The 25,611-nt window shown below is 51.4% G+C and overlaps 1 protein-coding gene across 6 annotated transcripts; it reads left to right on the top strand.

The window, feature by feature from the left end:
- PPCDC (phosphopantothenoylcysteine decarboxylase) lies at positions 215 to 25,611 on the top strand. 6 transcript variants are annotated; one of them, XM_013973045.2, is made up of 7 exons: positions 215 to 285; positions 5,024 to 5,229; positions 19,162 to 19,257; positions 20,139 to 20,267; positions 21,074 to 21,170; positions 23,969 to 24,137; positions 24,508 to 25,611. In XM_013973045.2, exons 2-7 carry the CDS (start codon positions 5,047 to 5,049, stop codon positions 24,524 to 24,526), a joined length of 693 nt encoding a protein of 230 aa, XP_013828499.2. In that variant the 5' UTR covers positions 215 to 285; positions 5,024 to 5,046; the 3' UTR covers positions 24,527 to 25,611. The 6 variants fall into 6 exon arrangements, with proteins under 6 accessions (XP_013828499.2, XP_017921861.1, XP_017921863.1 ...); XM_013973044.2 differs by having other exon boundaries at positions 221 to 311; XM_013973047.2 differs by lacking the exon at positions 215 to 285 and adding an exon at positions 317 to 395.

Raw genomic sequence — 25,611 nt, 5'->3', positions numbered from 1 at the left:
GATAAGCAGTGTGGGTGGGGCTGGGGGGATGAAGAGGTCAGACAACTGGCAGGCCCAGATGAACACAGGAAATACCAAGAACTTGGGAACCGGTGTTCTCGGTGGGATTCCCCGAGTAGACTACAGTTCCTGGAAGGCTGAGAAGTTGACTACAACTCCCAGAAGGCTACGCGGTCGCGGAGGCAGCCTCCGACAGCCGTAAAGTTGCGTGTCAGTCAGAATCAGCGGGAGGGGCGACCGGGATACCGCGATGTTTGGGGCTGCTCCGAGACGCGCCTGGCGCGGGTGAGGAGGCTGGGGGAACCGAGGAGGCAGGTGTCTTGTGGTGGGGCAAGCAGGAGGCTGGGGAAGCTTCGTTGGCGACTTTGACCCCTTTGTGTGACCTCAGTTTCCGTGTATGTGGGTGCGTGTGTCCATGTGTGTCCTTCCTCTCCTATTGGTGCCCAAGAATCTTTGTTCGCCGCTGCGGGTCTGCAGCTGTGTGTGTGTATGCGTGTGTCCGCTGCCGATCTCCAGTTTTCTCTGTGTGTGTGTGTGTGTGTGTGTGTAGCAGTGTGTGTGTGTGTGTGTGTAGCAGTGTGTGTGTGTGTAGCAGTGTGTGTGTGTGTGTGTGTAGCAGTGTGTGTGTGTGTGTGTAGCAGTGTGTGTGTGTGTAGCAGTGTGTGTGTAGGGGCTGTGGAGCCTATGGGTCCGGAGCGCTATGGACCTGTTCCCAGCTCCATCCTGAAGTAGGGCATTTATTTTTTAAAATTAATTTATTTTTAATTGAAGGATAATTTCTTTACGATATTGTGTTGGTTTCTGCCAAACAGCAGCATGAATCAGCTATAGGTATACTATGAAGTGGTGCATTTCTGTATGTGCCCTCCCATCCCTGCGTTATGCTCTTCTGCAGTTGCCTAGGGCCCTTTAATCTAGTTTAAAAGGTGGCCCTTTAATCTAGTTTTATAAAAGGTAGCCCTATCGGTTACCCACGTTTACCTCTTACCTTAAAGAAACAAACAAACAAAACCCGAGCCTACTTTCAAAAAGGAAAGGGGATGGCCCAAGGCACAAACCATTTTACAAGTTGATACAACAGAAAAAGGAAAGCCCTGGGATATTTCACTTATCCCCTGGCACTCTAAAAGTGCTGAATGACATTAAAAAGTGAGAGTGAGGCCAAGTTTTGTCAGAGAAGAACTTCAGTGCTGCACTTTGAAGTATGGGAGGCCAGTGCCAGGTAATAGGCAGGAGAGATTCCCAAGTTGGGGAAGTGATGGTTACCTTGGAGCAGAAGTTGTCCTCATCTCTCCTAGTGGCTGAGAGGTAGCAGTTCCCAGTCACTCCCTTGTTAGTAGCCTCCACGTGTGAATGTAATATTAATGTGTGAGTGCTAATCCGCTTCAGTCCTGTTAGACTCTGTGCAACCCTATGGACCAGGCTTCTCTGTCCATGGGATTCTCCAGGCAAGAATACTGGAGTAGGTTGCCATGCCCTCCTCCAGGGGATCTGCCCCACCCAGGAATTGAACTTGCATGTCTCACGTCTCCTGCAAGGGCAGGTGGGTTCTTTACCACTAGTACCACCTGGGAAGCCTGAATGTAACATGTCCCCAACTTGTGGCCTTGAGGAAGGATGCCTAACGGGATTCCAGGAGCTGCAGAATCAAGCCTGCCTGCTTCTGGTTTGAGAGAAGAGCAGTCTTAGCAGAATGTCAAGACCTTAAGTTCTACCTGAAGAGTTCTTGCCTTTCCTTGAAGGAAGGGATTTAAAGTGCTCCTGCGGCTATGCCACTGCTTTTAGTGACTGGGTTTGGGGGAAGAGTGCCACTACCGGGAGCTGCAGGTGTTACTTGGGCAGAGTTGTATTGACTGGTGGCAGATAAGGGAAGAGCATAATCTTGGGGCCAGGGGTGAGGAACTTTGACTTCAGGCCAGAGAGTCCTGGGTTCCCTGCCTACTCACCCAAATTCAGTTCTTTTTTCTGGGCCCCAGCTCCTGTTTGTGGTTGTGCTGGCCTGAAACCGCAGTCTGGATTTTTTTTAAAGCCCTGGTTCTGCCCTGGCTCCACACTTGCCCGTATTCTGATTGGCAAGCATTCCGGAAACTTTTACTTAACTCTGGCCTAATTAAACTCTTTGAAAAGGAGACTTACACGTCACAAGGCTGCCACAAGTTGCGGCTCTTTATCTGTCTGGCCTTGTCTTTCTCAAAGGACAGAGAAGCTTGTCATTTTTCTGGCTGTGGCTGCATGCATGTTGCTGCCTGTATGGCTGGCACCCCGGGAGCCTGAGGCTCAGTAATCACAGCTTTCAGCCCTTTGGCCTTTCTGCTTACCAGCTGTTTCTGCTGCTCAAGAGTTCCTGTGAGTCCAGCAGAGCTCAGGAAGATGAGGTGCTGTCTACAGCTACCTTTGAGAGTAAACATAGAGAACTCCTGCCAACTGTTGCCCTCAATGGGACTGGCAGTTTGAGCTGATTTGACCTTGCTTTCAGATGTTGGTTAAATCATCTACTCTCTAAAGTACATATCGCCCCTCCCTCTTCTTTTCTAGAAGGATATTTAGGGTTTGGTCCTTAACAAAGATTGCTCAGCAGGCTAAGTATTAATAGGAAATCTTGGGCTGTACCACCTGCTGTGGGGAAGCAGTTGAAGTCACCAGCATGAATTCCTGCCCCAGATTTAACTGGTTGCTTTCAGTAACCTGTTCCTTAGGAATTATATCAGTCTGATGTGGTGGTGCTGGTGCTGGTGGTTTAGTCGCTAAGTCATGTCCGACTCTTGCAATCCCATGGACTGTAGCCTGCCAAGCTCCTCTGTCCATGAGATTTTGTCCATTTTCCTTCTCCAGGTAGTCTTCCTGACCCAGGGATTGAACCTGCTTCCTGCATTGCAGGCAGTCTTCTGTATTGCAGGCAGATTCTTTACTGTTGAGCCACCAGGAGATTTTAAATTCAGTTTCTGATTTTGCAGGAATCTCTCTTTTCCTAGGCCTGGTTGTATGCTAGGGTCAAGGGTCAAGGTTTGGGATTTGGCAGGTGGGTTTTTCTGGAGAGTTGAGAATGTGCCTCCTGGATGCTGATTAGCACACAGATTACTTCTGGGAAGAGGCTGGCTGATAGGCCCTCTAGCCTTGTCAGCTGCCAACACGGCTCTCCAGGCCTTAGAGTAGACTCAATTCTGCTGTGGGCAAACATGGCCCTGGCTGAGGCTCTGATGTAGAGCAGAGATTGAGATTGCTGACAAATGGAACTTTGGGGGGATGTCTTGTTCTACGAAGCTGGCCTGTGCTTAACCTCTGTTGAGAAGGGTCTGGGCCCCTGGGAGACCCTTCCAGATAAGAGTGATATAATCGACCCAAACATGGTCCTCAGCTCATATGGGTATGTGTCTGAGTCTTAAAGGTAAAAAATGGGCAAGGGGGCCCTAAGGAGCCAAGGGACCTGCGGAGTAAACAGGGAGCCCTTAAGGGTTGCAGTCAGATAAGTAGCCATTGAGTGACTCACTGGACTTCTTCCTCGGGGTCTGCCTTGGTGTCCCTTCCCCTTGTTGATTCTACCCTTTTTGAGTACATGTCCCGGGATACAGAGAGCGCCGCTTACCTCTTGTCTTTCACGCATTGACTCAGAAGGTTGCTGACGGGAGGAGCTTCAGAGATCACCTGGTCCTATCTTTGCGTTATTCGATGAAGAGACGTGCAGGGAGGGAGTGACCCTGAGCCAAGGTTACGCAGCGGGTCAAGAGCACATGGACAGGGCCCAGGGCTCCTTATTCACAGGCCAGGCGTCTGTTCTCTGCCCAGCTCTGCTTCAGAGGGTACAGGTGATTATCCATTCAGCAGATGTTCAGGACTTACCACAGGCCTGATACCTGCCTAGTGGTTGGTGTTTAAACCAGGTCAGACATTCAGGGAGCTTGCTGGTGGTGGTGGTCGTGGGAAAGTGGTGACGGAAAGGCAAGGAAACTGATGTCCAAATGGAATCAGTGATCACTGAAAGGTCCATCCCACAGAAGGACCCATCTCAAATGATTTCAGGTGTGACTTCTGTCTTCTCAGTCCATGCACAGATTCCCTGAGGCAGCAACTGTGTCTTCCAAAATTCTTTTGCCTGGTGTGATCACCCTTGGTGATTGTTGCTGATGGAATGAGTATGTTTTGCTGGTGCAGCCTGCCAGAGTGTAGGATTCGATGCATCCATCAGCCATATAATCATAAACAATCACTTCTAACAACATCTGGGGACTAGAGGGAGAAACCAAGCAGCTAATCTCATGGGGTGGCCTTTATCCTTTTTATGCTGTCTCTTCTTGGCCGTGGAATTGTAGGGTGGTGCCTAATCCACAGGGAAAGGGACAGAGAGGCACATCCCTCCCTGGAGCACCCAAACCCCTTTGTTGCCCAGGGGTCCACCCCATAGGCACCCCTGGAACCTGCCCTGCCAGTCTTCAGTCAGCCTAGCCCAAGGCAGCGGCTCCTTCTTCGTCTGCCCCCTCTAGTCTCTTCACCACCAAGGTGCCCTCCAGACTTCTTACCAGCACTGGCACCGTCTTTCTAAAATGAAAATCCACCGTGGCCCTCACTGCCCTTGACACTTAGTCCTTGACCTGATTTTGTCAGGAGTCCCTGACCTCCTGCCTACCCCACTGCCCCCTCGTCACACTTTGACCTCACTGCTAAGCTACTCTTTGTTCCCCAAACCTGCCACCCTCCTTCAGGCCTCTTCACTTTTGCAAGATTGCTCTTCTGGTGAAGTTTTCTTCTCTGAAAAACTTCCTCGTACTACAGGACTCAACCTGAATGTTACTTGATTCAACCTGAATGTTACTTTTTTTTTTTAGGTTTCTGACTGCTTGGCACTGACCATATTACAGTGTGACAGACTGATGTGGGGTAGGGGCGTCTGGCCTCATCAAACTGCTCCCAGAAGCTGGGATTATTGACCCCTGGGGAGCGCCAGCATCTGACCTGGCATCTAACACAGGGTGTTCAGTACATTTTGGTTGAATGTATGAATGAAGCAGGTGCCCTGTTCTGCTTTTAGATCCTAAATCCTGACAGAGCTTTATGGAGCCCAATTCTGGCAGGCTCCCAGGACTCGAAGCCACTGGACCCCACATGGAACCAAGGGCCACATGTTCAGCTGCTGCACCCTTGAGAAGACAGTTCCGTGTTCTCGTGGGAGTCACTGGGAGTGTTGCAGCCCTGAAGTTGCCTCTTCTGGTGTCAAAGCTTTTGGACATTCCTGATGTGAGTATCCTTACAAGACAGCCTCTGACATTAGAGAGCTGGTGCGCTGGGGCCAGCCCATTTTTGTGCAGTACACAGGGTTTTCTTTTTCTTAAATCATGGTGTTTGTGAAAGTCCTCTGTGTGCATTGATATGTGGGGGACACAGCAGACAGAGATGAGTGGGACGGTATAACCAGGAACTAGATTAGATAGACACAGAGTGAATGGAGACTGGGAAAGGAACACTGGTGAATGGAGGATTCGGCTTCCCAAACACTGACCTTCCGTTCCCGAGGTCCTGGTGTGGAAAAGGGCTAGCTGGAGAAGTGTGGCAAGTTTTCAGCGCCCCCTGGTGGCTGTGGGCTCCCCGCTTTCACTCCATCCTGGACATTTCTGCCCCGTCCTCCTTCCTTGTTGGACACTGTGGCTGTCCTGTCAGTCCAAATGCACTGGAACCTTAGCGACTCCTTGTTGCCTGCAGCTCTGGTTTCAAACTCTGCTCCTTTAGGTGCCCAGAGATGCCCAAAGACCACGACGGCGTGCCAGAGGTAGTGGGCTTAGCCCTTTGCCTTTGGTCAGGTCACCTCATCGTTGATCAGTTTTATGTATGGGGTTCCCGGAGAAGGCAATGGCACCCCACTCCAGTACTCTTGCCTGGAAAATCCCATGGATGGAGGAGCCTGGTGGGCTGCAGTCCATGGGGTCGTTAAGAGTCGGACACGACTGAGCGACTTCACTTTCACTTTTCACTTTCATGCACTGGAGAAGGAAATGGCAACCCACTCCAGTGTTCTTGCCTGGAGAATCCCAGGGACGGGGGAGCCTGGTGGGCTGCCGTCTCTGGGGTCGCACAGAGTCGGACACGACTGAAGCGACTTAGCAGCAGCATGGGGTTCCAGGGCAGATTCTTTTGTGGGAAAAGTTGAAGGCTTTAAAAACTGTGAAAGCCAACAAGTGATAACCCTACTTCTTCATATATCCTAGGCCCTTTGTTGGTCTGTTCCTTCTAGCAGCCCCTGATGGCCTTTCCTTTGGGCCAGCCCCTTCAAGGCTGTGCCACCCTCCCTACTCTTCCTTACCCTTTCAGTTTCTTCACAAACACTTCACATAAAAGCCTTCCTAGCCTGCCTCAGCCCATGTGGTTTTGTTCACTTGATGTATTAAAGAAAGACCAGAAGTGGGATTTTATTCAGGAAAACTATTGTGATAAGGGAAATTAGATCTCAGTATAGAATTGGGTTTAATTATGAATACAGCAAGGAAAAGTGAAGCTTTGTAGCCAAGGAGTGGTGTGTATGTGTGTGTATGTATGTATGTAAAATTAAGAAGAAACATCAGGCTAAGGGAGATTTTAGCATACTGTCCTGGCTGATTCTCTCTGAAGGCAGCCCAGGTGATCACACATCGTCTAGGGAGTGTTGGGGAATGAGGAGCCTGGTGAGATATCCAGACTGATCACATAGCGAGGGTGTGAGATTCTGGCTAGTGAACCAGTGTAGCAGCAGGAATCATGCTCAGGAGGATGAAGCCTGGGGACAGGCCTAGTTGCAAAGTGGCTCAAAAGAGACTGACTAATGTTTGGTTAAGAAGAGAATCTTGACCAAGCTGGGGAACCACACATGAGCTTTGACACAATTTGTGATGCTAGTTTCGTGGGATGTTGAACAAAGCTAGTGGAGGTGATGGAATTCCAGTTGAGCTATTTCAGATCCTGAAAGATGATGCTGTGGAAGTCCTGCACTCAATATACCAGCAAATTTGGAAAACTCAGCAGTGGCCACAGGACTGGAAAAGGTCAGTTTTCATTCCAATCCCAAAGAAAGGCAATGCCAAAGAATGCTCCAACTACCACGCAGTTGTACTCATCTCACACGCTAGTAAAGTGATGCTCAAAATTCTGCAAACTAGGCTTCAGCAGTACCTGAACTGTGAACTTCCAGATGTTCAAGCTGGTTCTAGAAAAGGCAGAGGAACCAGAGATCAAATTGCCAACATCTGCTGGATCATGGAAAAAGCAAGAGAGTTCCAGAAAAACATCTATTTCTCCTTTATTGACTATGCCAAAGCCTTTGACTGTGTGGATCACAATAAACTGTGGAAAATTCTTCGAGAGATGGGAATACCAGACCACCTGACCTGCCTCTTGAGAAAGTTGCATGCAGGTCAGGAAGCAACAGTTAGAACTGGACATGGAACAACAGACTGGTTCCAAATAGGAAAAGGAGTACGTCGAGGTTGTATATTGTCACTCTGCTTATTTAACTTATATGCAGAGTACATCATGAGAAACGCTGGACTGGAAGAAGCACAAGCTGGAATCAAGATTGCTGGGAGAAATATCAATAACCTCAGATATGCAGATGACACCACCCTTATGGCAGAAAGTGAAGAGGAACTAAAAAGGCTCTTGATGAAAGTGAAAGAGGAGAGTGAAAAAGTTGGCTTAAAGCTCAACATTCAGAAAACGAAGATCATGGCATCTGGTCCCATCACTTCATGGCAAATAGATGAGGAAACAGTGGAAACAGTGTCAGACTTTATTTTTCTGGGCTCCAAAATCACTGCAGATGGTGATTTCAGCCATGAAATTAAAAGACGCTTACTCCTTGGAAGGAAAGTTATGACCAACCTAGATAGCATATTCAAAAGCAGAGACGTTACTTTGCCAACAAAGGTCCATCTAGTCAAGGCTATGGTTTTTCCTGTGGTTATGTATGGATGTGAGATTTGGACTGTGAAGAAGGCTGAGCGCCAAAAATTGATGCTTTTGAACTGTGGTGTTGGAGAAGACTCTTGAGAGTCCCTTGGACTGCAAGGAGATTAAACCAGTTCATTCTAAAGGAGATCAGCTGTGGGTGTTCTTTGGAAGGAATGATGCTAAAGCTGAAACTCCAGTACTTTGGCCACCTCATGCGAAGAGTTGACTCACTGGAAAAGACTCTGATGCTGGGAGGGATTGGGGGCAGGAGAAAAAGGGGACGACAGAGGATGAGATGGCTGGATGGCATCACGGACTCGATGGATGTGAGTTTGAGTGAACTCTGGGAGTTGGTGATGGACAGGGAGGCCTGGCGTGCTGCAGTTCACGGGGTCGCAGAGAGTTGGACACGACTGAGTGACTGAACTGAACTGAACTGAAACTGCTAGGGCGCAGAGTGTGCTTTTTCCTTGCTTATGTCTGCTCAGCACTTAAGTCAGAGTGACACAGGTGGGTGTACCCGAAGCGTCCAGCAGGGGGCAGTGCTCACTTGCAGATGACCATATCGTGACTCACAGGCAGGGGCGGGAAACCTTTTTTTTTTTTTTTTAAACTTTCCACAAACTTATACCCAGAAAGTCACCCCCTTACCTCACCCTCCAGGCAGCCAGGGATGCCAGTCAGGCCAGAAGAGGGGAGGGTGTCGTGGCTGCTCTGAGGCTGGGCAGTGGTGCTGGTGGGGCAGGAACCACTTTGGCCTGCCCCCTCCTCGTGTGCCCAGAACCCTCAGTAGGAGCTGGCCAGTGAGAACCTTGAGGGCGGGAGGCAGCCTCTGCCGCTGCCCTCTGGGGAGGGAGGGAGCCATGCAGTTCCCTTTTCCCATAGCCCCAGAGCAAGTGAATTTCCGGCCTGGGGCCGGATGGGGGCAGGGAGTCCTATCCCAGGAAACAGATGGGCAGCCTCAGAGCAGAGGGAAATGGCAGCTCTACCGCTTCCTGCCATCCCACTGGGCCAGCATTTAGCCGGGTGTGAGGAGAGGGTTGCCTGGAGCAGGGAGGCTCTCCAGCCGGCCCCCGGCCTTTTAGTCTAGCCTCTGTTGCCGACAGGCCACATCTGGAACGGGACTTGGCGCCCCCTCTCCAGCTGGAGTTGAAGCTGAACAACTCCAGAAGGGCAGTGATCTAGCAGGGAGGACTCCCGGAATTAGCCTCTGGGGGCCTGCCTTTGTCATTTTAAAATAAAGATGAGGACTGTCACCCATTCCCTCAGGCTGCCGTCAAGGCTCGGGGAGGGGGGCAGAGCTGAAACAACTTGTCGTCTTGCGCCAATGCCTAGGCACAGCTCCTGGCACACGGAAGCACTTAACGGTGTGTGTTTCCTGCCCTTCACCCTCTCCCCTCCTCGTCGTGTCCTTTAGGGCAGCCACTTGTGTGGGGTGCTGGGGTTGCTGAGGCAGCCCACGTGAGAGGAGCCGGGGAGCCATGTCTCTCTGCTGCTGTGGGGGGGCCCGCGGCCCTCCCTTCCTGTGGGTAGACATCTCCTAGAGTGGCCCAGTGGGTAACCCTCGGGGGATCCCTGCTTGCCTTCCCTCCCTCGCCCCCACCCTGCCCCCTGCTCCCTGATGGAACTGATCTCCCCAGTGCCCTCCTTCTGAGTCACCCCCCAGGAGTAGTCTTTGTGCCTTGGAACAGTCCTCCTCAACTCTTTGCCTAAGTCATGTGTTCACATGCTTTCCTGAGCTCCCTGGGGATCCCTAGATTTTGACCAGCAAACAGCTAGCAAAAGCAGCTGGGCTGTGGGCGGCAAGGAACTGGGTGATTCTACAGACCTGGCTCACAACTGCTGATTCATCAGTGTGTTCAGACTTCCCAGGAGGACCACTGACCTGGAGCCAGACCAGGGAGACTGAGGGATTGAGGGGTAGGAAGGAATTTGGATTGCTGCCTCACACACCAGCCATCATCCAGAGTGGCCACCTGCAGAGAAGCCTTGGAGCCTGTATGAGAGGTGGGAGGAGTTGGATGTGGTGGGGCTGGCCAGCCCTCCCTCGAGAGAGGCTGCTGCGCAGAGAGGATTTCTCACGCTGGGACTCTGGGCAGGTCAGATCTTTTTTATGGCCTCAGTTTTCTTATCCCTGCAGTAAAGTGGGGGCTGGATAATCAACTGATTGATTTCTAAGGCCTCTCCTGGCGTCAGGGCTAGGAGATTCTAGATGTGAAGGCAAAAAAAGCCTAGGACCCAAAGACAGCCTGAGAGAAGGTCCTGGGATGTAGGGGCTGTGGCTGTTTTGCATTCTGTAATTGTCCTGTAATTGAGCAGTCAGCTCAGTCAGTTTGTGCCCTTTGGTTGACACCCTCCTCACTGTGGAGAAGACAGACACCTCTGTCTGCTTTTGCTGGGCAGGTGTCAGCAGGGCTGAAAGCCAGAAGAGGATTTCTGAAAGTGGGGAAAATCTCCCACCCAGGAAGTTGGCAGACCTTTGGCTTAGAGAACGTTGAGTTTCCAGAATGCCTGTCAGGACGTTCAGGACTGTTAAGAAGTGAGGGAGGAGGGCCTGCATATGTGCAGAATGAAATCTTTTCTGGTTTTCTGGAGGACTGTTGGGCAATATCTGGAGAAACCAAAAATGGTCACAGGCCTTGATTCACCCATAGGATTGAACCCTGTAGGGGTACGGAAGCTCACTAAATGCACAAGCATGTTCATTTTAGCACCGTTTATAATTTTAAAATGGAAACAAACCAAATATCCAGCAGTAGAACTGTGGGCCAGTTATGGTTCAACCTCTTGATGGAATCCAAGGCAGCCATTTAGGAGCCTGGGTGGATCTCATGTGCTGCTATGGGGCAGTCCTCAGGATACAGGTGAAATGAACAAGGTGCTGAGGTTAGCAAAGTGTGGCCCGTTGGCCACAGTCTTGTGGTCTGTTTTTGTATGGCCTGTAAACCATACAAATATAAACTATTTACCTTTTAAAATGGTTGAAAAAAATCAAAAGAAAAATATTTTGTGACACATAAAATTATATAAAATTTTATTTCAGCGTCCGTAACATTTTATTGGGACACATCCATACCCATTCATTTAAGTATTGCCTATGACCATCACTTCATGGCAAATAGAAGGGGAAAAATGGAAGCAGTGACAGATTTTATTTTCTTGGGCTCCAGTATCACTGCAGATGGTGACTGCAGCCATGAAATTAAGACGCTTGTTCACTCTGACAAACCTAGACAGCATATTAAAAAGCAGAGACATCATTTTGCCAACAAACGTCCATATAGTCAGAGCTATGGTTTTTCCAGTAGTCATGTATGGATTTGAGAGTTGGACCATGAAAGCTTGATGCTTTCAAATTGTGATGCTGGAGGAGACTCTTGAGAGTCCCTTGGATTGCAAGGAGATCAAACCAGTCAATCCTAAAGGAAATCAGTGCTGAATATTCATTAGGAGGACTGATGCTGAAGCCGAAGCTTTGATACTTTGGCTGTTGTGAAGAGTCTACTCATTTGCAAAAGACCCTGATGATGGGAAAGATTGAAGGCCAAAGGAGAAGGGGGCAGCAGAGGATGAGATGGTTAGATAGCATCACCGATTCAGTGAACATGAATTTGAGCAAACCCTGGGAGATAGTGGAGTACAGAGGAGCCTGGTGGGTTACAGTCTGTGGGGTCACAGAGTCAGACACAACTTAGACCAACAGCAACAACTAAATGCTACAGGCTTGCTACTACAGAGTAGAGTAGTTGTAACAAAGCCTAAAATAGTATCTGGCCCTTTATAGAAAAATTTTACCCACTGCTGGCATATAGTATTCCTTTTGTGTGTTGACATGTCTAGGTTAACTGGTTGGGATTTTCCCTCTGGAGGTGGTTACCCTTGTGGCTAGATGGGGGCAGGATGAGAGACTTGGATTTTACGTCTTTCTGTTCTATTTTGATTTTCTAAGCTCTGTGTGTACTTACTTTAGTTTTTAAAGTCAGTGGAGCTTTTGCTGGGGATATCATGGAGTGTTTTTTGTGATTTTATGCTTTTTTTTTTTAAATACTTCTCATTGAGGAAAGGAGAGCAGAAGAAACATGGCCTGGTTTGAGGTTTTCCTTTCTTTCCAGGCAGGGACCACCTGCCTGCTCTGTGGTCCTGCTGTGGAAACTGGTTCAGCTGTTGCACTCTGAGGCACTTATTTGGGCTTCCGCTGGCTTGGCTGGCCCCATCCTTCTCTGGCCTGCTCCCCCGGGGAGTGAGTTCTACAGGCCACAGAGGCAGCCAGCCCTGGGCTCCTGCACCAGGGTCCTTCTCTGATACTCCAGAATAGCGTCCCGAGGGAGAGCCTCTGCAGTTGGCTGCTCTAGCTTCATTCTTGAGAAGTCTCTTTAGTCAGGGAAGTGCGCAGAGGGAGTGAGTGCCTTCCAGGTGGCACTAGTGGTAACCTGCCTGCCAGTGCAGGAAGCCTAAGAGACACAGGTTCGATCCCTGGGTCAGGAAGGTCCCCTGGAGGAAGGCACGGCAACCCACTCCAGTATTCTTGCCTGGAGAATCCCATGGACAGGAACCTGGCGGGCTGCAGTCCACAGCGTTGCAAAGAGTCCGACGTGAGTGAAGTGACTTAGCATGCACGCACAGAGAGACTGGCAGCCTGGTCCTACTTGAATGGCAGGAAGGGCCGTGTGCCGAGAATAGCAGCTCCCCCAGAGGCCAGTTTGGAGGCAGAAGAGAGAATGGCAGGGCCTGGTGGGAAAGGGTAAGGGTCACAAGAAGGTTAGGATGGTATAGTGAGCTGGAGGGGCTCTCAGAGGCCCTGTGGTCCAGATGGCTCATGGCTCAGGAGGGAAACCAGGCCAGAGAGAAAGCATTCGCCTGAGATCCCCCAGCCAGTGGGCTGGCAGAACTGGGCTCAAGACCAGGTTTCTTGACAACCATCAGCAAGCGGACTCGAGAGCTCAGATTACGGGCATTCTCTACTCCACCTAACCACAGCCGTGAGGATGAGAATCCCCAGGCAGGTGTGAACTCCTGCCTGGTCCATCTTGCTTTGTAGTCAGGGGTCATGTATCACCTACCCACTTGATAGACAGACACCTAAGCCCCTACCAGCTCTGGCTGCCATGTGTGTAGTGGGCTCAGTAAATGTCTGTCAAGTGGAGAGATATTGTGAGCCACTGGGACACCCACTCAGCCAACCGGAACTCCCTCGGGGATTTGTTAATGAGGCTTCCTCCTCCATAGCTTCCCCCCAACCCCGTGTGCTGACTGCACCCAGAGCCCTTTTGTCTACAGCATACCCGCCACCCCCACACTCAGGGTCATGCCAGCTGCTTGGCTGGCCCCTCAGCCCCAGGCACTGCCAGTGTCAACACTGGGAGGCCCAGTGTCACGGTCTTCTGCTGCGAGACAGCCAGAGGACTAAGCCACCAGAGCTCTGGACTCCTCGCCTTGTGCCAGGTCAGGTCATGGCTGGTGCTTCCTCGGAGAGTCCTTGTCAGTCTGCTGTGGAGCCATAGTCGCATGCCCTGTAGGAACCCCTGCTCTTTTCTAACCACTCAGCTAGGGGTTCCAGCTGGGGCTCTTCTCTACTTGTATATACCAGAGCTGTGGTATATAATACAGTAGCCACTAGCTGCATTCAAATTTAAATTATTGAAATAAAACCAGAAGTTCTGTTCTCCTTGTCACACCAACCACACCTCACGTGTTCAGTAGCCATGTGTGGCTGGAGGCCGCCATGCTGGACAGCACAGATGTGACGTGTTTTCTTCGCTGCAGAGAATTTTGTTAGCTGATTTCTATAGAGTGGTGGTTCTCCATCGGGGAAGTTTTGCCTCCCAGGGAACCCTGGACAATGTCATTTTTGATTGTTACACTTGAGGAAGGGTGCATCTAGCTCATGGTTGTAATGAGTAGAGGCCAGAGATGAGAGCGGAGGTGGACATTCAAGCCATGGGATTAATCTCATCTGTGGCTGTGAAAATGCTTTTCAACAGGTCCCTTTGATACCTGCTCCAGAAGGAGCCTGGGCCAGGCCAGGGACCTAACCGTAGAAATAGAGGAATTGCCCCAAATTCTGTTTCCCATTTCCCCTCCCTGACTCCCCAGGACCCCCAGATGGGATTGCTGATGTGTTTTCAACAGAGAAAGAACGCCAGACTTTCCAACTAGTTTCAGGAAGGAATCTCCATAAATACTAAGCAAAATGTAGGCAGCTTATACTATAGGGCCTGGCCATGCCTTGGTCACATCACACAGAGGCTCAGGTTAAAAATATTAAGACAGAAACTGTTGGCAGGGCTGTCACCAGGGGGCCAAGCACAGAGCTGCCTTTCAGGAGCTCTGAAGTGTGTGAGAAACTGTTTTAATGTCCAACCTTGCTTCTCTTTGGACCCAGAAGGGTGTAAGAGGAAGCCAAGGAGGGTTCCTGTCCTCAGGAGTTTTCTGCTCTGCCAAGGCTCCTTAGCATTTGCTGAGGGAAAGGTCAGGGTGAATGAATAGTCCAAGTTATTTAGTATCTCAGAAGGTAACATGACATGCCTTTTTTGTGAAGAAAAAAAAAAGTGTATGGAAACCCAGGGCCTAGCTCTTGGCTCCCAGAACCTTTTTACAGAGTGAATGAAAAGGAAAGAACAAAGCCCATGGGACTGAAGAATCATATCAAGTGACATCCCTCTAAAACCAGAAAAACTAGCCTGGGCCTGCCAGACAACACTGGGGTCAGGGTCACTGCCAAGGAGACGTGGCTGCTTTATAGGGGTCAAGGGAGGGCCATTGGGAATGATGGCTCATCACATACTCTTCACATAACTCTGTATAAAGACATTGACCCCAAGAAGCTCCCTAACAATGACTGTGTAACCTGGGAGGGTGGCCAGAGAGACTAGAGAGGAGCTTAAGGGAAAGATCTCGAGTAGCAGCAGTGGACCAGGGTGGGAGGCCTGCCTGGACCCCTGGTTGGAACTCCCCCAGGAGCCGGGGGAGACGGTGAAGGGCATGTAGAGGGAAGGGAAGGGTAGAGCTGACAGGGAGGAGGGAGCCCCTAACAGGGCCATCACCAAACTGGGGATGTTTCTGAAGGCTGGCCATAGGCACAGTCCTCACTTTGAGAACTGGCAGACGAGAGCCTGGGGAGACCAGGGCAACTAGCTCTTCAGGAAGCAGCTTTTCAAATTTCAGAATAGAGAGAATGAATTGGGGTGATCTTAAGGGGCAAACTGTCCAGGATAGTCAGGAAGTTCTTAGAAATAAAAGAAAGTAATCCCTTAAGGAAAAGAAGGCAGTGACCAGAAGCTGATATAGCTACCAGGGAAGCTCTCTGTTGAAGGAAATGGGAAAGCAGTTAATTGGGAAGGAGGACATAATAACCAAAGATGAAGCAAGAATATGGTCCAGAAGTCACCAGAGTGACCTGAAGCTTGCAGTGAAAACTCAGAATGACGGAAATGACTGATGCACATATTTGGAAAAAAACAATGAAACAAACGCCCGGTCCCAGAGGCCAGTGGTATAACCTGGGGTAGGGTGGGGGATTCTTGAGTCCTAACTTTGTTTCCAGTTTTTTCTTTTGAACTTGAAAAAGAATAAATGGTGGTAGAAGAGACTTGACCCAGTTTTGGTGATTCATCTCCTGAATTGGGCAAGTTTTGTCCTGGTGTGCTGAGGTTGTGGTTGGTGACCTACAGGTCCTACTTGGAAAAGTTCGTTCTCTTCTTTTTAAAATTTAATTTATTTTATTATTTTTGGCTGGTCTGGGTCTTGGTTGCTGCACGTGAACTTTTCTCCAGTTGAGGTAAGCAGGGGCCACTTTCTCATGCAGGGTGCAGTTCTCATTGCCTTGGCCTCTCTCTCTTTTTTATTTATTTTTTGCCGTGGCTTCTCTGTGGAGCAGAGGCTTTAGGCGCACCAGCTTGAGTAGTGGCAGCACGTGAGCTCAGTAGTTGTGGTGCAGGGGCTTCGTTGCTCCAAGGTATGCGGAATCTTCCTGGACCGGGAGCAAACCCATGTCCCCTGCATTGGCAGGCAGATTCTTGTCCACTGCACCTCCAGGGAAGCCCAGGGTTCATTCTTGATTCTGTCCCACGCCAAGCCCCATATGGACCTTGGGGAAGGCCTCTGCTCTTGACCTTGTTCTTTTCGTGATTTGGATTTGTGTCTTGGGACTATTGACGGTGGTACTGGCAGAGAACAGGCCGAGGGGAACAGGTTTGAGATTTTAGCTCTTCACTGACTGAGCAAAAACAGTGGGCCAGCTCTGGGAAGGTGGAATCCACCAGGGAAGTATAAGGGACTTCTTTTGGGAAAGTAACAGTGCAGGTAGAGTTTGGGGCTTGTGGTTTAGCAGCAACATGGGGGAGAAGAACTCCTGAGGTTTTGCTGATTGCAAACACTGTATACGTCAATTCAGGAGGATGTGGCTTCCAGAGCTGGTGTGGGCTCAGCCTCCTCTGACCAACCCTCGGTGGGGGCCGGGAAGTGAGACTCCAGGTTCCTTGAGCCTAACCACGTGCCACCTTCTCAGAGCCCCGTGGGCAGAACAGATGGTTCCAGCCTGAGAGTTCTTCAGTTTGGGGAAATCTAATTTTATTTCTTTTGTAATTTTCACCCCTCTGATTTTACTGATCTCCCCTTCAGTAACTCATTAGTCAGATTTTGGACCTCTTAAGTTGGTCTTCTGATTTTCTCTCTCTTTTTTTTTTAATACTATTATCCATCTCTTTATGTTCTACTTTTTGAAAAATTTCTTCTAAACTTACGTTGAATTTTTTCTTTGACTATTTGTACTTTTAATTTCCAAGAGTTCTTTTTTGTTCACTGAATGTTCATTAAAAAAAAAAAAGAGCATCTGGTCCTGTCTGATCTGATCTGTTAATGCCTCTTTCCATTTCCATATATTATGTGTTAACATATCTTAACTGCTGGGTTTTTCTTTTTGTCCTCTTCTCTTTGTTCTGGGTCTTCATACCTTTAAAAAAAATCCTTGCTTTTATTTCAGTGGGCTTTTTGACAGGAAACAGTTTAATCCACTTTATCTAATTGCATGTTTATTCTTTTAAGCCTTATATATCTTTTTAAGTGTGTCTTTTAAGACATTTTGATGTGATTGATGGATTTTAAAACATCCAATATAAGAGTCTGAATCTTGATTAGGGAGTTTAGCCAATTATATAATTACTATAATTGCTATTCTGTTAGGACTTACTTATTCCATCTTATTTAATGCTTTCTACTTATCATGTATTCTCACTGCTTTTTTGTTTCTTTTCCTTTCCCGTTCCTTTATTGTGTAGGTTGAATTTTCTTCTGCTGGTTTGAAAGTTATATATTCTTCTTGTGGTTCCTTCTCACTTATTTGGCCCCATACCTTACCTCATCACTGTCTTGGGTCTTAAGAGTCTCAGCACCATCCTGCCTTTTTCTGTTCTCTTCACCTGTGCTGGTCCTGTGACATCTTCAGGGCTGGATTCTGTGGGCGACAGCAGCCCTTTTCCTTTACAACCTTGCTCGGAACTGGACCAGGCTCCTTCAGGGCTCTCCTGGAAGGGACCCCGCTGCTCAGCAGGAGCAGGAGGTTCTATGCACGTTTGGGGGCTGCTAGGTTCCCAGGAGGGAGCAGGAGGGTGGGCGAATCTGCGAGCTCTGCTGCACGGCTGGGAGCCCCAGACCTTCTGAAGCTCTTCCACAGCCTGCCTCTGAGACTTCTGCTCCCTGCTTCCAGCTTCACTCTCAGATGCTGTGCAGAGCGGTGTCCCACAACCCACAGAAGGTGGGAAACAAATGAGGAGAGGGAGCCTTGGCAAGATGATAGGGAGTGGCAGGGACTAGGTGGAGAAGGCACGGGCATAGCCCATCCAAGAAAGCAGCCATTGCTCAGCACCACCAACTCAACTCAAGCAACAGCGTGGCCCCCACAGTGCCAGAGCTTTTGAGAGAAACCAGAACATTGGATTTTCTATGTGAAACCTCCCATAACATCTTACAGAAGAACTCGAACGAACTTTTGGGCAAACCTAATATTTTTTGGCTTAAAAATGTTTATAACCCCCATGTAGGCCTCATGGAGAAGACTCTTGAGAATCCCTTTGATTGCAGGGGGATCAAATCAGTCAATCCTAAAGGAAATCAACCCTGAATATTCACTGGAAGGACTGATGCTAAAGCTCCAATACTTTGGGCACCTGATGTGAACAGCTGGCTCATTGGAAAAACCTGATGCTGGGAGAGATGGAGGGCAGGAGGAGAAGGGGCAGCAGAGGGTGAGATGGTTGGGCAGCAGCACTGACTCAGTAGACATGAACTCGAGCAAACTCCAGGAAACAGTGGAGGACAGGGAAGCCTGGAGTGCTGCAGTTCATGACTTAGCGACTGAATAGCAACATCAAGACAGTATAGCACCTCTGGCCCAGACACTGTCCCCAGTGATCCCCCTGGTTAGTTCTGTCCTTGTTACGCTTGACTTTTTCCCCTCCTGGATAAATGTCCCCCAAAGATGTAATTTCCTACCCCCCTCCCCTCTTAGCCACCTCTTCTGGGCCCCTTTCCTCTGTCTGCTTGTTAGTCTGGCACCTCAGTTTACCAGTCATGGAAATGGGTCTGGTGTCGTTCACACTGTCATGTGCTATTTCTGTTCTGTTAGCCATCCCCCTTGTTTGCGTTATTAATTTATCTACTAAATGAATAACTCGAGGGTAACCATCACTCTTGCCCCGTGAGTATCGGGCACTAGGGTTTGGTTTTCCTGGAGCCTGTCTGCAGCAAGAGCCCATGAAGCCTGTTCCTAGAAGTCCTGGGAGGGACTCTACTTGCCTGCTCGCTGGGCTGTGGCTGCAGACACCACGTGCAGGGCCCGGCTCCCTAGTGCCTTGGCCTGCAGAGGGCAGACCTGTGGTGTAGCCCAGAGCTCAGGACCCGGGAGCCTCCTGGGGGGGCCCCCTCCTGCCTGCCCTGGTCTGTCCCTGCCCGAGTGGCTGGAGCCTACAGCTTTATATATGCTGGGCAGTTGTGTGACTCATTCCTCGGCAGCCCCTCCAATGGGGAAGTGAAACGGCTGCACCTGGAGAGGCTTGACCTTTGGGTGACAGCGGAAGTAACTGTGCAAACGCAGGGCTCACTGCCTCCGAGGGAGAAGCCCTCTCCGCAGCGAGGCTGTGAAGAAAGCTCTCACCTGGCCTGGCCTGGCCCCATGTGGCCTCTAGGCTGGGGGCTCTGCTAACAGTTTCTCTTTCCTTCTCCCCCCCAACCCCGCCCCAACACTTCTCTTGGTGACAGCTGGAAGTAGCCGTGGTCACAACTGAGAGAGCCAAACATTTTTACAGCCCCCGGGATGTTCCTGTCACCCTCTACAGCGACGCTGATGAATGGGAGGTCAGTGCTGGGCCCCTGGGCTGGGTTCCCTCATGTCTGTATCAACGGGACAAGACAGTCCTCCCTGCAGCCTATGGTCCTGGCGGCCGGAGCAGACAGGCTAGGCTCAAGTCCGCGGTCAGGGCCCCTGGGCAGAGGCGATGAGGAAAACATCTGTCTAGCTTCTGGCCTGCAGGAGGCCCGCAGTCTCCTCCCACCCCAGGCAGAGCTCAGCATTGGCCCCGTGCCTGGGGTTGAGTGTCCTTGTACTTATCTGGGCTGATGAAACCACAGAGGAGCCCTGTTCCCACCACCCTCATCCACGTGGCTCCCAGCGTCAGGGCCGCCGGGAACGCCTCACTTCCCACGGCTGCCGGGCTCCCCTGCTGCTCTCCCGCGCTGGGGCAGGCTCTGGTCGATTCACCAGACGTCAAGTGTGGGCCCCACAGGGGTGCCCTGCCAGGCATTTTTAAACATTCTCAGCCTAGAACATTTCTGGCTGGCCCGTCTCCCCCACCCCGCCCCCTCCATTTCTCACCGCCCAAAGCCTTTCCACTGGCTTGGACAACCCAAGCATCCGCCTCAAGCAGACAGGCCAGGACTTCCCTGCCAGATGTCAGTCCTCTTGAAAACCAAACCATAAAGGGAATAGCTCAGAGAGACAAGGGGCGTTTGTTTCCTCAGGCCTGGTTTCTCTCAGGCCGTTGGTGTCGCAGCCAGGGTTCACCAGCGTAGCTGCCAAAGGGGTGGCAGTGAACTGGGGTAGGGGGCATTCGGGTGGTCTCCCTTGGGTTCCTGACTCACTGCCCCAGGTCTGTGTTGGCCCTCAAACCGCTCCAGCCCCTCCTCCCTCCACTCTGAGAGTGGCCGGCCCAGTGACCCCACTTCCTTCACCCTGCCAGATGTGGAAGTGCCGATCCGACCCAGTTCTCCACATTGACCTGAGGAGGTGGGCAGACCTCATGCTGGTGGCGCCCCTCGATGCCAACACTCTGGGGAAGGTGGCCAGTGGCATCTGTGACAACTTGCTTGTGAGTGACTCGCCGGGCCTGCCTCCCTCCTGGGGCCATGCTCACCATGGGCTGCTGTTGCTACTGCTACTACTAAGTCGCTTCAGTCATGTCCGACTCTGTGCGACTCCAGAGACGGCAGCCCACTAGGCTCCCCCATCCCTGGGATTCTCCAGGCAAGAACACTGGAGTGGGTAGCTGCAGGCTTCTTCTGGACAGTCTTCTCACCTGGGAATCCCTGTATGGTGGGCTGGTTTGCTCAGAACACAGTCCCCTGGACCGCCCTCCACTTGGCCTACTTGTGCTCTGGCAGGTGGCCAGATGGCCTGGGTCCCAGTGGGCAGACTTGACTTGCGAGTGCCCTCTGAGGTGTCCACCCCTCAGGCGCCTGGGTGCTCATGCCCATGGGCTGCCCTCCACATGCTTTCCCGCTGGCCTCCCTGCCCAGCTCTGTTGCCGGTCCCCCTTAGCTCTGCCTTCCCACTAGGACCTGCCTATCATGGGGGCAAACAGATAAGAGTGTTTACCTCCTCATGCATCTCCCAGGCACACTTATCTCTCCTGTACTTTTAACCACAAAGCTGAGAGGTAGTTTCCCTGAAATTGTGGAAATTAAAGGGGAAGAAAGGGGACAGGGCAAGAGGCTTGAGGTGGAGGAGAGGAAGAGAAGTCCAGGTGTAGAGTGGGGATCATCTTCGGCCTGAAGGACCTCCAGGGAGCTGCTGTCCTTAAGGAGCCTTTGTTTACATGAACATCCTGGGAAGACTGGGTGTGTTCCCTATCCTTCCCACCTCTTTCGTATCACCCCCCTTCCCTCATTCTTCCAGCTTTTTTACCTGCCAGGGACCAGGCCCTATGTGGACAGACACACAGGACACAGGGAGCTGACAGTCTGGAAGGAGAGGGTTTTTGGCCTATGCTCTGGTATGTGGTATGTCAGTCCTTTGACAATGGAATCACCATGTTGCACAGTATCGGGCATACAGTAGGCATTCAGTAAAGGCTTATTACATGTATGAGGTAATCAGTAATTTTACTTCCGCTAACAGCAGAAGGTTTTCAGAGTTTAATATGCTGAAATGACTAACTAAGCTGGGTCGAGGTTTTGGGGGCTTAGATAGGGGGTTAGTCTCTTTGCTTGTTGATGGGTGCTTAATGTGCTTCTCAAAGAAGCTGCTAGTGATTTAAGCATCATTTGAATTAGAGCACAGGTGGTCAGAAGAAGAGCAAGACACAGATCGTGTGGCAGGAACAGGGGTGGGGGAGTGCAGAGGGTGGGCGGGCTTGGGCCGTGTTGTCAAGAATGCCTCCAGGTGGGGCTGGTACCTGGTTGACAGGATATCAGAACGGGTCAGGCTCCTGGTCACTTTCATCTAAGTGCCTCAGCACTGTGTGTAACCAGCACCATCTCACCAAATGTCCAGGCTTTCCTCAGCCAGCTGATGTGACAAGGCACGCTGACCTCTAGGAGCTAAGCCCTGCCCTGGGCCAGCTCCCTGAGAACTCCTTGCTCACTCCCAAAAGCTCTGCTTTCCTCTTTTCTTCAGAGCTGCCAGCGCTCCCTGGAATCTTTGGCGTTCCCCTCTACTGAGTTGGCTGAGCGGTAGAATATGTTCCCAAGACCAGGCCTGAGGCCCTTTGCCTCAAAGGTTTCACTTGAAGGTGCAAGTATTTCAAAGAACCGCAAATCCTACAAAGTATAAGCTGTTGTCATCATGGTCTGTGGCTCTGTTCTCTCTCGAAAGATGTTTTTTCCTTATATTCTCCCAAAGGAGCTTGCCCTGCTTCCTCTCTCCTCCAAACCTTCTCCCTGAAATTGGGGTGCACACTGTCTAGATCTTGGGGTGCACTGGAGCCGTGTGCTAAGTATGAACCTATGTTCCCAGTCTCTGGGCCCTGGGCCTGGGTGACGTGAATCTCTGTCTATCCTCTGGCTGACTCAGGCTCTGGCCCTTCTTTGTGCTAAATAACCAAGCAGATCCAGAAAGAGGAGATAACTTCCCTGGGTCACCTGTCTAGCTGGCAGCTGGTCTCCTATCCCAGATCCAGGCCTTCTCTTAGCCCAAGCGGATTCCCAGGGGCAGCCTGAGGTGCTACATACAGCATTGGCCAGACAGAAATGACCGTGGGAACTGATGCCTCCTTTCAGTCTTCCTGCTGCCAGAAGGTTCCTGCTGGAGCTGTGGTTTGTCCGGGAAGCGCTGAGCTTCGTGATGAGATGGGAAAAGCTGGAGACGTATGGAGCACAGAGGGGTTGAGTTTCTGCTCTGGTGGGCGTGCTTTGCTTTGAGGGCATTTAGAAACTCCAGCCCTGCCACCACCCACCTCACACGGAGTCAGGGGACTCTTCTAGGTATGCTCATGGCTTCTGCAGAAGCAGCAGGTGGCACGGGGCCAAGAGGAAGTGTGGACTGAAACTGTCCACTCACAGCCGGGTTGCCCCACCGCAAGGACTTGGTGGGGAGACAAGCGCTGTGTCTGAGATGACGTGAGCAGCCAGGGTCTGAAGCTGTGTGCTGACCTGCTTCCTTCCTGTCGCAGGAGAGGCCAGGGGCCCTGAGGAGGGCAGGCATTTTCCCTGGCCCATCCGTGGCATTGTTCTCTAGACTCCCCCTCTTTTCCCAGACAGGCTCCCCTTCAGGGAAGGAGTGTGCCCACCACTGGCTCCCTGAGGGGCCCACAGCCCAGGCAGAGGTGCCTAGAGCTGTCAGAGCCCAGGGGAGTGCACTGCTGTGGGCCCCTGAGCTTATTTCCCTCCAAGGCAGCCCCTGGCCCAGGGAGCCTGTCTGTAATAATAACAGGACCTACTATTTCTGGAGCCTGTATCTGTGCCAGGCCTGTGCAAAGAGCTTTATAAGCATTCTCACCCTCCATCTGCACGACCACCCAGGGAGAGGGCTTTTGCAGAGAGGAACCTCAGACTTCTGTCATGAAAGGACTTGTTCAAGTTCTCATGGCTAGTCACAGCAGAGAGCACAGCAAGATTTGAACCCAAGTCCGTGTGATTGCAAAGCTCACAGCACTGAAGACTCCGTCCGTGAGCTGGTCTGTCCTTTTCATAGCTGCTCAGGTAGTGACTTGGAGGGGCCTGGCAGCGGGAGGTAGTGAAACCGCACGAGGCAGTGGAGGACTTGGGCGCTGTGCAGAGCTTCCCCCAGATCACTGGGTGTCACCCTGGGTAGCAGCTCACCTCCTAGAAGTGCAGCTTCCCCTCAGTGACGTGGGACAGCAGCTTCTTTACAGGGTCACAGGGCGGGCTCATGAGATAGCACGTGGGAGAGGGTCTGGTCCCGTGGAACCTGTTCTCATGGCCACGCTTTAGTTGGCCTCAAGAAGAGCTAGTGTGGGGTAGACGGGCCCACCTGCCTGGCAGCCTGGTCCTCAGCTTTGCAAGAGCCACTGCGAGGTATAGCTGGCTGTAGGGAAGACAGATGCTTGGGCACCAGGAGCCCTTTCTACACAGAAGTGGAGGTATGCTTGGAGGTGGCTGGGCCATGGCCAGCGTTAGTGGAGCAGCTCCTGTATGTTTGGCCCTATGTCAGAGCCTAGGGGGAGGTGGGAGGGACCCAGAGACACATCCTCAAAGTAACGAGACAGCAGACAGTGGCCCCCAGTCACTCCAGGCCCACAGCTGGCTGTAGCCTGGAAGCAGTGGGTAACAGTTGGGAAGTCTGGGGAGGGGTGGCAGGCAGAGCAGCAGGCACGCCCACCCTTCTTCACAGACCTGTGTCATCCGGGCCTGGGACCGCAGCAAACCCCTGCTCTTCTGCCCGGCAATGAACACCGCCATGTGGGAGCACCCCATCACCGAACAGCAGGTGGGCCAGCTCAAGGCCTTTGGCTACATCGAGATCCCCTGTGTGGCCAAGAAGCTGGTCTGTGGAGACCAAGGTGGGTGTCCGGCCAGGCTCACAGCTCATTCCCACAGCCTCATATCCCAGCCCGTTGTGACCTCCAGCTCAGCTCTCTCACCTGGGAAATGGAAGTGGTAATTCCTCCCTCTTGGAGTTGTTCGGTAATGTGCCCAGTATCCTCCCTGGCGTGCAGCCCACACAGTTCAAGGTGGTTGCTGTAACCATTCCTGGGGCCTGTCCTGGGGGTGGGGTGTCTCTGATGGGACTCAACGGATCTGGCTCAGGCCTGGTCCTGGCCTTCTCAGGCACTGGGCTCTGGGTGGCACACTCAGGGGGCGCTGGGCAGGGGTGAGTGGAGGATGGTCCCCTGCCCGTCTGCAGGGCCACAGAAGAACTCTGCTCCCTAGGTCTGGGGGCCATGGCTGAGGTGGGCACCATTGTGGACAAAGTGAAAGAAGTCCTGTCCCAGCACGGCAGCTCCCAGCGGAGTTGAACCCAGGATTTCTGTCACCCGCGTCCCTCTGAACTCAGGAGGTGTTTTCAGGCCAAGTCAGTGAAGAAAGTAGACTTTGCCAAAATGTGGTGAGACTTCTGCTTCCACCAAGTAGTGGTCTGGCCTGGGCCTGCTGTGGAGCCTCCCAAGGGCCATGACCTGCCCCAGGTCAAAGTAGGCCAAAGGCCCAGGTCCCAGCTTCTTCCAACCAGGAGACACCCGCTTTCCCGAGCTCCTCCCCGCCTTTTCCTAGGATGGGCGCAGCAAGCCAGAGGACAAGCTACGGAAAGTGCCTGTGCTCTGGGAACGGGACCCAGGAGTGACCGAGAAACCTTGATCCATCGTCATGCCCGGGACCTGCTTTTAGAAGGAGCGACTTAAAGACACCACAGCGTCAACTGGAGACCCCGGGCCTGTGGAGCTTCAGCTCCTCAGTGAGCACAGGGAAGCCTGTGAGTTGGCCAGACCTTGAGATTTCCCACAGACCATGCTGTGAGATTGGGGTAACAGAGAATAAAGAAAAGTGACCTTCTGAGAGACTGTCCTTCCTTTGTAGCCTGTCTGTGGTTTTAGAGGTCAGAGGCTAGGGAAGGGTCTAGGCTGGCAACTGACCAGCACTCCTTAGTCCTTGCATCATATGGTGGTTTGGGGCAAAGGACTCTGAAGCCAGACAGCCTCTCGTTCCAATCCCAGCTCTGCTGCGTGCTAGCAGTGGGACCTTGGCTTGGGGCTCAACCTTTCTGACCCTCACTTTCCTCATCTTGTATTATCCTAGCCTCATGGAATTGTTGAGAGGACTTAATAAGATATTGTGTATAAAATGCCCACCCTACTGTCTCTCCCCCTGGAGGAGGGCATGGCAACCCACTCTAGTATTCTTGCCTGGAGAGTCCTCTGGACAGAGGAGCCTAGCGGGCTATAGTCCATGGAGCTGCAAAGAGTTGGACCTGACTAAAGCGACTAATACTTTCACTGCCTCTCACATAGTAAATGTCAAATAAAATGGAAGTTAAAACTA

Source organism: Capra hircus, chromosome 21, assembly GCF_001704415.2.
Source record: "Capra hircus breed San Clemente chromosome 21, ASM170441v1, whole genome shotgun sequence".
NCBI lineage: Eukaryota > Metazoa > Chordata > Mammalia > Artiodactyla > Bovidae > Capra > Capra hircus.
The sequence above is the reverse complement of the archived record's forward strand: the minus strand, read 5'-3'. Positions and strand labels throughout refer to the sequence as shown.